Genomic DNA, 13189 nt, shown 5'->3' with positions numbered 1-13189 from the left:
TGTTCAGAAGAGATCTCCACCCCCTTGTGCTCTTACAGATTTATGGATAGCCCTGCTGGATTCATGGTGTCAATTCCTTCCAGCACTACTTCAGACATTAGTTGAGTCCATGTCACGTCATGTTGCGGCACTTCTGCATGCTTGCGGGGGCCCTACGTGATATCAGGCAGGTGTACCAGTTGCTTTGACTCTTCAGTGCACAAAAAGAAGCGAGCAGGGGACTTGAGTTTACATATCTAGAGAAGGATGATTTATTATAACGTTTTCTGTTTACTCACTTAAACATGACTACAACTTACGTTTTGTGTTTGCATGCAGTAACGTTCGTCTGTTACGCTTTTGACGGATGATGAATGTAATGTAAGTTCAGAAGGAAAAAGATATGTTTTATGTGATATAGTTACAATTTAACAAGTTGAAGGTATTTATTTTATTTGTACTGTGAAATCTTGCTTCTTGCTGACTTTCAAGATTTCAGGTCATCTAGTCTTATAGGTTTTAATGAGTGAGTTTGTGAGTATCAAAATATGTAGCCTAAATGGTCATATCTTTTGGGTGCAATGACTTGGAAGCTTAAAACTTTTACACCACCAAGGGCCTATAGTGATATAAATTTTAACTTGGTGCATCAACCTACTCCAAAGAAAAAGGGTCTTAACAGATGGACAGACAAAGAAACAGACAGATAAAAAATGACAAAAATATGTTCTCTCGTATGATATAATTACAACTCAACAAATTTCAGATTTTTCCTTTACTTTTAGTGTGAAAATTTCCTTTTCCTCAAATTTCATGATTCTAACTCAACAGGAAGTAGGTTTTGATGAGTGAGTTTTTGAGTATCAAAATACATTACATACACTAAGTGATCAAAAGTATCCGGACACCTGGCTGAAAATGACTTACAAGTTCATGGCGTGCTCCATCAGTAATGCTGGAATTCAATATGGTGTTGGCGCCCCCTTAGCCGTGATGACAGCTTCCACTCTTGCAGGCATATGTTCAATCAGCTGCTGGAAGGTTTCTTGGGGAATGGCACTAAATTCTTCATGGAGTGCTGCACTGAGAGGAGGTATCGATGTCAGTTGATGAGGCTGGCATAAAGTTGGTGTTCCAAAACATCCCAAAGGTGTTCTATAGGATACAGGTCAGGACTCTGTGCAGGCCAGTCCATTACAGGGATGTTGTTGTTGTGTTTATGCATTATGAACAGGTGCTCAATTGTGTTGAAAGATTCAACTGCCATCCTTGAATTGCTCTTCAACAATGGGAAGCAAGAAGGTTGCTTAAAACATCAGTGTAGGTCTATGCTGTGATACTGCCACGCAAAACAACAGGGGGTGCAAGTCCCATGAAAAACACGGCCACACCATAACACCACCATATCCGGCAGATGACGTTCACCGGGCATTCACCATATCCACAGCCTGCCATCGGATCGCCATATTGTGTACCATGATTTGTCACACCACACAACATTTTTCCACTGTACAGTTGTACAATGTTCACGCTCCTTATGCCAAGCGGCGCGTCGTTTGGCATTTAGCGGCATGATGTGTGGCTTATGAGCAGCCGCTCGACCATGAAATCCAAGTTCTCTCACCTCCCACCTAACTGTCATAGTACTTGCAGTGGATCCTGATACAGTTTGGAAATACTGTGTGATGGTCTGGATAGAAGTCTGCCTATTATACAATTGGTGGTCTCTGTCAGTCAACAGAATAGTTTGGCCTGTATGCTTCAGTGCTGTACGTGTCCCTTCACTTTTCCACTTCCCTATCACATTGGAAACAGTGGACCTAGATATGTTTAGGAGTGTGGAAATCTCACATACAGATGTATGACACAAGTGACACCCAATCACCTGATCATGTTCAAAGTCTGTGAGTTCCACGGAGCACCCCATTCTGCTTCCTGACGTTGTCTAATGACTAATGAGGTCGCTGATATGGAGTACCTGGAAGAAGGTAGCAGCACAATGCACCTAATATGAAAAGTGTATGTTTTTGGGGGTGTCCGGATACTTTTGATCACATAGTGTAAATGACCATATCTTTTGATTGTAATGTCTTTGAAGCTTAAAATTTTTACATTACCAAGTGACCACAATTCTTAACATGTAAAATATGTCTGAACTTGAAACATTTACCTGTTCCTGAGAAAAAGAGTTCTTAAAAGTTGGAAAGATAGAAAGAGAGAGTGTGTGTGAGAGAGAGAGAGAAAGAGAGAGAGAGAGAGAGAGAGAGAGAGAGAGAGAGAGAGAGACAATAAAGCAATCCTATAAAGGTTCCAGTTTCGCAATTAAGGTATGAACCTAAATGTGTATGATGAAATTTAAAACACAGTTATTAAGATCAGTGTGACATATATTAATTCTACACTTAGTCACCTGGGCAACGTGTCTTCCAGGTGTGGCCAGTTTGTTGGTAGATTGAAATACTCATTACTGAAATCACTTCAGAAAAGGGTGGGACAGATAACATAGACAAATAACAACCAATTTCTTTGACACTAGTATTTCTGAAAGTTTTTAAGAAAGCAATGAAAAGGAGAGGCACATCTCAGTTATATAATTTGCTGTTACACAATCAGTTTGACGTTAGGATCGGTGTATCTACAGGAAACACTATTTATTCTTTTATTGTGTGGAGTATTCAATACCTTTGCACAAATTGGAACATCATGGGACTGGGGTAAAGCTCAGCAATGGTTATTTCATATCTGGAAAGTAGGAAACAGAAGGTCGGCCTCCAGTGTCCAGAAACAGGAAAGAGGTTTGAATCTGACTGGAGCCATGTAAAGTGGGTGACTGCCACAGGACTCTATTCCAGGTCCATTGCTTTTCTTGACACTAACATAATATATGATACAGAAATTGTTCTCTTTGTGAATGACACAAATGTTATTGTGAAAGATGTGGAATGGATTATAAAAAAATTAAATAATTTACTTAATATGGTAGTCAATGAATGAACATATGGCTTTCAGAGAACATATTAACGCTTAACTGCAACAAAATACAGAGAACACAGCTTCTGAAACAGAACTCTTGCACAAGTGATATTTTATTGTCCACAGATAAACAAACAAATGGTGAAGTCAACCATTTTAAATTCTTAGGACTGTGGGCAGATGGACTACTTTCTTGGAAGTATCATATTCGCCATTTTCTGCAGAATGTGACTACTCATATCTTCACTACAAGAATGATGTCTGCTGTTACTGACATTGAGAAACAAAGGCTTGTCTATTATGTTTACTTTCACTGTATTATCTCATATGGTGTTTGGGGTAACTCTGTGCATTCACCAAGAATATCCTTATCCCAGAAACAGCTGATCAGACTGATCTGTGATGTCAGTTCATGAGCTTGCTGTAGGCCATTTATACATACATTCTACTGAGAGATTTGTTTTTGACAGTATTGACTCATTCAGAAAAAACTGCAATGTTCATTCCATGAAAATGGAAAAATTATGTGCACTTGGATCACATTTCCTTAAGCCTCACACAGAAAGGTGTTCACTACTCAACAGGTTTCATTTTCAATGGGTTCCAGAAGAACTGAAAACACTGAGTGACAAACCCTAAGTATTGAAATCCAAATTGGAAACTGCCCTTATGGCACACTTCATCTATTCTGAATAAGAGTTTCTTGCAGTAGTTAGGACTTTTCTCTGTAATGTGTTATTTATTCATTTGCTCTTTTTCACATCTTTTATTAATTCATTAATTCTTTGTTTATTAATGTACGGGTTGTTCCATGATCAAATAGCTTCACCTAACTTGGTTCTAAAGAGTTTGGATAAACCTTTAAATAAGTACATAAACCCAGAGCAAGAGCAGAAGGCTGTGTTTCATTCCTGGGATTGGACTTTTGACATGCTACTGACATCTGTCTAGAAGTAACTTCATTTCACATGTGCAATTTTTGGATGTCTCCCTGAGAAGATCACTGAGGTTTCAGCATCAGCAATTGTTACTTGCCTGTTATAACTAGCATCAACAATTTGAAGATACTGAGCATTTACCTTGATTAAATAATTGAGGTAGTTAACACACTCTGATGTGCTCCCAGATACAACAAATATAAAAGAAATAATCTGCAAACTGGTTTGATTACTGAAGTACACTGCTGGTCACCAAAAATGTAACACAATGAAGGAAGCATCAAAATCAGGTAACATTTGCAACATGCATTTGCGGTGATGAGAGATGCATGATTAGCATTTCAGTGTAGGTACACATCACAGTTGCCAGTAGTCCCAGCTGCAAGTGCTATATAATGGAGGAACAGATGTTCATACGGATGTACTGGAATTGTTCCTTTGTGTAGTTGTTTTACATAAGCAGCTTCAATATGCCTCGTACGAGACAATGAGAGTCTTTCAAGTGTGTTCCAGAGTTCAACCTAGGAAAAATAGTTGCCTATAGGGATGGTGGATTATCCTTCAGAGAAATGGGTGATGTATTGGATAGAACCAAGCAACTGTGATGCAGATCTGTAATCGCTGGATGCAAGAGGCAACGACGGATCGACAGGGCTGACTGCACTCACCTTGTTGCACCACTACACCTGATGACAGGCATATTGTGTACATGGCAGTGATGATCACTCTGCAACATCACAAAACATATCACAACAAATTCAGTTTGTTGCAGAACAAGCAATGTCCGTGGATATCATTTGACACTGTTTGCAGCAGAGTGGACTATCCGTGAGGTGCCCATTGCTGTGTCTACCACTGAGTTAATGCCAAAAGTGTTTGCACTGGCAGTGGTGTGATGAATGATGGACATGGACAATAAAATGGAACAAAATTATTTTTACCAATGAATGTTGATTCTGCCTGCTGCACCACAATGGTCAGATTAGAGGCTAGAGACATAGCAGTGGGAGACTGTTGAACTGCTACCTTATGCACTGCTGTACTGGTACTGCGCCTGATATTATAGTTTGGGGTGGTACTGGATTCCACTCCTCCACCCTCCTACTATGCACTGCTGGTACACTAATAATGTTACAACTCCGAAATGTTGGAGACTGTTGTTCTTCCATACCCTTGGAGCTTGCCAACAGCCAAACTGCAGCAGGATAATGTGCAACCATACGTGGTGCGTAATGTTCAAGACCTCATCACCCTCCAGATTGTATTTCTGCTTCGGCTTCCCTGTTCTCCCACTCTCTTGCCTATTGAAAATGTCTGGTTGATGACTGTGCAATGACTGGCTCGGGTTACACCACCAGCTGCTACAGCAGATCAGCTTTGGCAATGTATGGAAGCAGCATGAACTGTTATACCCCACAAACACATCCAGAGCCTCTTTGATTCAATGCTGAGGTGTGTAGCAGCCAGCTATGGTGGCAACAGTGAATAGTGATTTCGTCATCTTCCCCACTTCACATGAGGCTGTATTTTCAATCATGAGATCTTTGTACAATTTGCTATGTCCTAAATCAATTTAACTGTGATGTCTCTGGTCCTTCTAAGTGTTACAATTTGGATGGCCTGCAGTGTAGTTTCAACAGTGAAGTCTTCACGTAAAAGTTCCATACTCTGTAATGGATCTTACTACCTAACACAACCTGCTTGAGGCTTTCCCAATCTAATAACTGCTTCAAAGATTCTATGGCAGTGTTTCAGATGGTGTTGTGGAAACTGCACAATATTTCTTGGAGCCACATCCATCTGAAGATCAAGAGCAGCTGTCTCATACAAATATTGTTCAGTTTTCTCAACACCATCTGATGCAACACCTGAGAACCTTTCAAGTAATTACAAAATATGTTTGTAATCAATGCAGAAGAAAATACTACCATGGATGGGCCCAAACAGATTGTTCACATTGATGACACAATGCTGCCATTGAGGTGAAGAATTGTGTGAGTTAGTTCCTGTTCTTGCACTTTATCAATATTCATGGGAAGACTGATCATAGCTACAAATTTATTATGATAAATGGAATGTGGACCTGTTGAGGGTGACATAATATTTGGGATTAAAATGTGTCCATCCGCATTTCATTTAGTCAGCACTTCTGCTTGTATTTCATTCCACTATACAGTTTTGTTGCACTTAGACTTCTCAGAAAATAAATTAGCATGCTGACTCTGAAATTTATATTGTGAAGTGGGAACCTTGTATTGTTTAAACATTGTGAAATTAGACTGGCAACCATTTTGTATGATAGTCCATTTAATTAAGCTGCACATTACAGCCCTCTCACTGACATTTGCTGATATACTTGTGTTAATGGCTGCAGATTTGTCATTCCACTGCATTACTATAACTCTTTTAGTAATTGATGAGTTGTTATGATTTGTTATTAGTTACAGGTCCCTGTTTGTCAAAAAAAATCAAGATGTTTGAGTCCTAAACTTTTTTATAAAATTATCATGCATGCTAATTTCCCTCCCCATGCTGGGTTCATGACCTCATCAAATTTTAATGTCAAATAAGAGAACCCTTTTTCATCTCATTTGTCTCTTGCTTGGTCTACAAGCTTCCAGCTAAATTCTTAAAATTTAATTTTTAATGCATGCTTTTAATCTAACTTTTAACTAATCAAAACTTATTTCTTGTGCCACTACAGACAACATCTGGCTGAAACTACTACAAAAAACACGGTGGGGTAGATAATTATTTTTCTTTATATAAATTTAGCAGCCATATGGAATCAGCTCTTCAGACCTCTCAGCTTTCTCACAACTCAAAAAGGCACTATGTTACCCTATCATCCTACTTATTTCTTAAAATGTAACCACCTGCAGTCACTATTCAGCCTGATTCACAGTGATACTTCCACTTGGATTGATAAGTAATAATGCCAGAAAACAAAGTGATTGCTGTCCCCATTTATTTGACAACAAGCAATATACTGTCCTTGTTTCTTACTTTCTTAGTTTCAAAGTAAAACAATTTCTTTCCAAATGGTTTTTAGTAACAGTGACATTTATAATCAAACATTGAAGTCTGTTCCACTGCTATTTTTAGAATGCTGTTTCAGCTAGTTCCAAACTTCAGTGACCTTCTATAACTGTTGAAATTGAAACTCCAATACACCACTGGAAAGTTTGGTGTTTGAAAGAAGACATGATCTTTTCACAGAAGGTGTTGTTAAAAATGAGATGAAATTAAAATTTTAATCAAAACCTTCTAGCATCATAACCCAAACCAAAATGTTAAATTCCTGGAAATGAAAGCATATGCTTATATGCTTTCATACATAGCTTTCAGCAAGCTATTCATTTTGATATTTAATACATATATGACAACTTGCCAAATGGAAAGTCTCCCCTGACCCAGGGTTCTGGGCAACTTTTCCGAACTCTTCCCATTTCCTAAACCTTGTCACTCATTTTCTTTCACCCATCTTCCTTATCCTTCAACCCTTCTGCCAGAATAAGGAGCCACTGGCTCTGAAAGTGTGCACATTTCTTTAACCTTCACATATGTTTTCTCCTGCCACCACTTGTTGAGTAGATTTCTTATCTATCCAATTACATTTTCAAAAACTGATTATGTTTGTTGAAGTAATAGCTCTGTGAATCCTTGCACATCAACTTCAAATAAGCAAAGCAAATTCTCATCAAAATATATTCAGTTATTTCTTAAGTGATGTGACCATGTACAGACAGAGAAAAACTCTCTAAATGGTGGTCATATGCCTAGAGATCTTTAAACTCTATCAGTCTGACTAATATTTTTGATGCACTGGCAAAACATAATTGCAATTTATTATGTTTTTAAACAAATGGTCATGAAAAACTACATTACATATATCTTCAAATAACTCCATCACAACAAATCCTGAGAGAAATTTTAAATTAAAAATGATGAGATGCATTATTATTCAGACAGGAGTTGAGAATTACCCTGCATGTAGGAAAAGGGAAGTCCACAGCCTGTAGAACTGATCTGGAACTTCTGGTGCATAGAAAGGAATCATTCCACAAACATTGTCAAGGCAGGAAACCTGAGGACAGACATGAAATTTATTGTTGTTTTTTATGGTTAAATTTGCAAGCAATTTAAGATATATTGAAAAAAAAGGTTGACCCACATTTTAATGCACTCCCTTTCACAATTATTAAAATTGTTACATGAAGGAAATGAACATAGTTCTCCTTTGCAATACATTCTCTTGTATTAACTAAACAACAGAATAAATTCTGTTAAGTAACTAAGTCAAAAATGATAACATGTGTTTCTTGTACACTGTGTAGATCCACTAATTTCGTTGTCTTTCACTTTCTCCTAAACTGAACAAGAACAACCAACTGTTGACCTCAAAAAACTAGATAGAACTACCGTCAAATGTCAAATATTTTTTATTCATGTCATTAGTTGAATTTCATTCTATTCCTCAATCTGTGCACTCAAGGAGAGGAATAGAGCGAATTTCACGAGTATTGGAGAGGTTAGTAAATTTTCTGTGGTTTTCAGACTTTCCAATGAATTTAATTAAGTGTGGAAATCCAAAAGTTTATGGGCGGTATGTGTTATTTAAAGTGATGATGTTTCTGACTCATAAGAGAAGAATAACACTACTATTGATATTTGTATCATAATCACATCTATGATTTCATGTTACATATTTTTCCATGGCAAAGGAGGGAAACATTCCACATGGGAAAAATTATATACGAGTATAATATGTCTGCTTGTGTCTGTATGCGTGGATGGATATGTGTGTGTGTGCGAGTGTATACCTGTCCTTTTTTCCCCCTAAGGTAAGTCTTTCCGCTCCCGGGATTGGAATGACTCCTTACCCTCTCCCTTAAAACCCACTTCCTTTCGTCTCTCCCTCTCCTTCCCTCTTTCCTGATGAGGCAACAGTTTGCTGCGAAAGCTTGAATTTTGTGTGTATGTTTGTGTTTGTTTGTGTGTCTATCGACCTGCCAGCGCCTTTGTTTTATATAGGAAAAGTTTACATATACCAGTTCTTCAGCAATAATGAATAAACATTTGACTTTAATTTTTCCTACCATATATGAAGTAATGATAATCTCCTCTGAAATATCCCGTTGAAACATTTGTTCCATACTGCTGTAGGTTTATTAATTAATGACTGCTTGGTGCCACAAAATAGTTGATAACCATGAAACTGACTTGCACAAAATAATGTAGTGATGCATTTAATGTAATAATTTTGTCTTTAAATGACCATTATTGTTTCTGAAATGACTTTTCAGAATAATAAAAGCTATTAGTCTTCATTCAAAACAATTAAGTAACTGTTTGGCACATATCTATTTGAGTAATGCAGTCTTCTTAAATGTATCATTGAAGATCCTGTGTGTAATAGGTATAAAACAAAGTATAGGACTATAGATAGAGAGATGCTGAATGAAACACATTTGGCAGTCAAGAGAGCAACACATGAAGTCTATATCACTGCTGTTGCAAAATATCGTTGAATGATCTTTCACAAAGCCCAAAGAAATTCTGGTTATATCCAAAAGCCATAAGTGGCAATAATATTAATGTCCAGTCACTCATGGACAAGAAAGGAATTGAAACTCAGAGTAGCAAAGCAAAAGCAGAAAGCTTAACTCTTGTGTTCCTTCACACAGGAAAACCCCAGAGCATTGATAAACAGCTGAAAACATCAAAATTCAACAAACCCACAGGACCCAGTGGGATCCCTATCAGATTCAGCTCCCGACTTGCAGCTGAGTGAGTCCCACTGTTAAATACACTGGCATCCAAAATTAAAGTAACAAACCGCCATTTGCTCATCTTGTGTCTAATTCACCATACAATCATACAAACTGTCAACAGATGTCTGTACAATGAACTTCAGCATGGAAAATGGCATTCTGTTCAATGGACAACCACATCAATGATGATGTCAGGGCATCTTTCAAATGGGGTAGTGTTTGTTGGATAGCCTCACATCCACAATCACTCTGTATACAGTCACCGATGGTGCAATATGATCAAAGAAGATGCCCACCAGACTCTCTGTGGTGAAGAGCCATAAGAAGAATGGAAGCAGGACATCGCAAACTGATGAGGCCTGATAGCTTAATGTGAATCATTCTGTTGTTTCTCTGATGTCACAATTTATAGAGATCAAAACAGTGCTCCAAAGACTAAGTCAGGTCCGACCAAGTGTGACATCACTGTGATTTGGATGTAAGGGCATGATCGTACCACATTAGAACTGGACAGCAACTGGCATCTGACATTGCAGCATACACTGGACATGTCGTATCAAGACAATGTTGTTGGAGACCTGTTGTGTGTGTACCTCTGATGCATCTTTACAGGACAACATACCACCTTGGCAGTCGAACAGTGAGCCAAAGTTCTTTTCACAGATGAGTCTTGATTTGAGCTGGAGAGTGATTCTCGGTGCATTCACATCTGGAGGGAATATGGAACATGATTTTGAACCCAAGCATTATGGAAAGAGACTGATATCAAGGAGGATCCCTAATGTTGTGGACAGGGATTATATTGATCACATGAACACCTCTTCATGAAAATGTATGGATGAATCGGCAAGGTTTAACTGCTATCAGGTATCATGATGAGATCTTGGGACCTCATATGTGGATGTTGTGAGGTGCTGTGGGCCCAGACTTTGCATTGATGGATGATAATGATCGCCCTCATAGAGCAAGAGTGGTTGACATTTTCTTGGGAACAGAATATATTGCACGAATGGCATGGCCTGCTTGCTCTTCCAATTTGAATCACACAGCGCATGTCTGGGGTGCACTAAGAAGATGGGCTGCATTACTTCAGCATCCACCAAGCACTCTCCAAGACTTACAAGCAGCTGTCCAGGAAGAATGGGTGTTATTGCCTCAACATGAGATTGATGATATCATTCATTCACAGCATGCCCCATCATTGACACAGGCCTGAATTGTTGCCAGAGGTGGTCACACCCTTTACTGAGCACATTAAACAGCTGTTGGAATGTGTGTGCAAATCCGTTAAGTTGGAAAAAATGAACATTTTTGTCTACTGTTATGCATATTGCAGTTGTTTATGATCTGTATTCTTTACATTGTTTCTACTTTACTATCATCTGTTTACACTATTTCGTGGCAAAATAAACACAACCTTGCAAAATTTCTGTTTGTTGCTTTAATTTTGGACACCAATGTATAATCTATCACACATCCCTCAAACAAAAGACCATGCCCAGTAGCTGGAAAAAAAACATGGATTACACCTGCCTACAAGAAGGGTAGCGGAAGTGAGCCATAAAACTACCATCCATTATCCTTGAAATTTGTTTTAGAATCTTAGAACATATTCTTAGCTCAAACATAATGAGGTATGTCAAACAGAATGACCTTCTCCATGCCAACCAGCATGATTTTCAAAAACATTGATAAAGTGAAACCCATCTTAGACTTTTTTTCACATGACATCCTGAGAACCATGGATGAAGGCGGTCAAGTAGACGCAGTATTTGAAATGGATTTAACTCTGTGTCATACCTACACTTGTTATCAAAAGTATGAGTGTATGAGATATAAGGCAAACTTTGTGATTGGTTTGAGGGTTTCATGGCAGTAAGGATGCAGCATGGTATCTTGGATAGAGTCATCGACAGATGTTTAAGTACCTTCGGGTGTATTCCAGGAAAGTGTATTGGGCCCCTTGCTGTTGATGCTTATGGTTTTCACAGATGATGCAATTATCTACAACAAAGTACAGTTTGAATGAAGCTGCATAAATATTTAGGTGGAGCTTGATAAGATTTCAAAGTGATGCAGAGATTGGAAACTTGCTCTAAATGTTCAGAAATGTAAAACTGTGCACTTCACAAGATGGAAAAAAAAAAAAAAAAAAAAAAAAAAAAAAAAAAAAAAAAAAAAAAAAAAAAAAAAATGAAAAAACCATATTATCCTATGGAAATAATATCAGCGAGACACAGCTGCAGTTAGTAAACACATACAAATACCGGATTGTAACACTTTGTAGGAAAATGAAATAGAACAAGCACAAGCTCAGTCATTGGAAAAGCAGATAGCAAACTTCAGTTTATAAGTAGAATACTAGGGAAATCATTCTACAAAGGTGACTGCTTACAAATCATCCATCCTATAATACTGCTGATGTGTGTGTCATACACATGAAATAGGACTAGCAGAGGATATTGAATGTATATGGAGAACAGAGGCATGAGTGGTAAAGGGTTTGTTTGACCTGCGGGCAAGAGTTGACGAAATTTTGAAAAAGAACTGAATTGGCAGTCTCGTGAAGCAAAGTCTACTAATAAATTTTTGAGAACTGGTTTTGAATTATGACTATGATTATACCTACAACTCCCTATATATCACTCCCACAGGTTTCATGAGGACAAGATTATATTAATTACAGCATGCACAGAGGCATTTAAGCAATCATTCATCCCGTATTCCATACATGAATGGACCAGGAAAAAGCACTAATAACAGGTATAGTGGGACGTTCCCTCTACCATGCATTTCACAGTGGTTTGCGGAGTATAAATGTGTATGCAGATACAGATTATTAAGCTGAGAGTAAACAATAATAGCTATGTGTATTAAGTATTTTATTCTGTGCAATATTTACACATAATTATTCAAACGTACGAGTTTCAAGACTCGAAAGCTGTCTTTTCTGTAACATTAATGTTTTTGGATGAAGAAATGAACAGAACTAACCATGCAATGTTTTTTGTGTGTCCTCTTAGTTTCAGTGATTTGATTTGATATTACCACTAACTGCCAATTGTATGAAATGATTCTAAATTCATTTTTATGACACTTAAATGTGTGATGTCCAAAACTTACAATAAATATGAGAGTGGAAATACCCACAAAATGAAAAACGGAATTGTGGAATTGCATACTAAAATATTTAAGTAGTTTGCACTCATATGAAGCCACAACTTTAACACTACTATATGTTGAAGAAAATAGAAAGACAGAAAGGATGTCATAGAGGAAGACAACAGAGGTTTCACATTCTTCAGGGAAGGATGGGCAATGGAAGCAAAGGTGCCAATGGGGTAAGGGTTAGTGCACATACTAGAGAATCAGTGCAGCACTGTGAAGGCCATACAAAAGCAAATGAAAACAGGAGGGGAAAGATTAGGTTGACAGAATAAACCAAAATCTGTTCTGATCTACTGTTTGTCCTGCTGTCTATTCTTATTTGCTTCTTTGTACTTTTTAAATTTTCAATTAATTTTA

At 37.8% G+C, this 13189-nt stretch overlaps 1 protein-coding gene across 1 annotated transcript in view; it reads right to left on the bottom strand.

Moving 5' to 3' along the window:
* Positions 1-13189, bottom strand: part of LOC124775577 (inactive rhomboid protein 1) — a 293959-nt gene that overhangs the window by 27564 nt on the left and 253206 nt on the right. Inside the window, exon 13 of the mRNA XM_047250407.1 lies at positions 7877-7977. Within this exon, the coding sequence (XP_047106363.1) occupies positions 7877-7977 (101 nt within the window). The remainder of the gene's footprint in view (positions 1-7876; positions 7978-13189) is intronic.

The sequence above is a fragment of the Schistocerca piceifrons genome, chromosome 2 (assembly GCF_021461385.2).
Source record: "Schistocerca piceifrons isolate TAMUIC-IGC-003096 chromosome 2, iqSchPice1.1, whole genome shotgun sequence".
NCBI classification, from domain to species: Eukaryota; Metazoa; Arthropoda; class Insecta; order Orthoptera; family Acrididae; genus Schistocerca; species Schistocerca piceifrons.
Note: the sequence above shows the minus strand (reverse complement) of the source record. Positions and strands in the feature narration are given on the sequence as shown.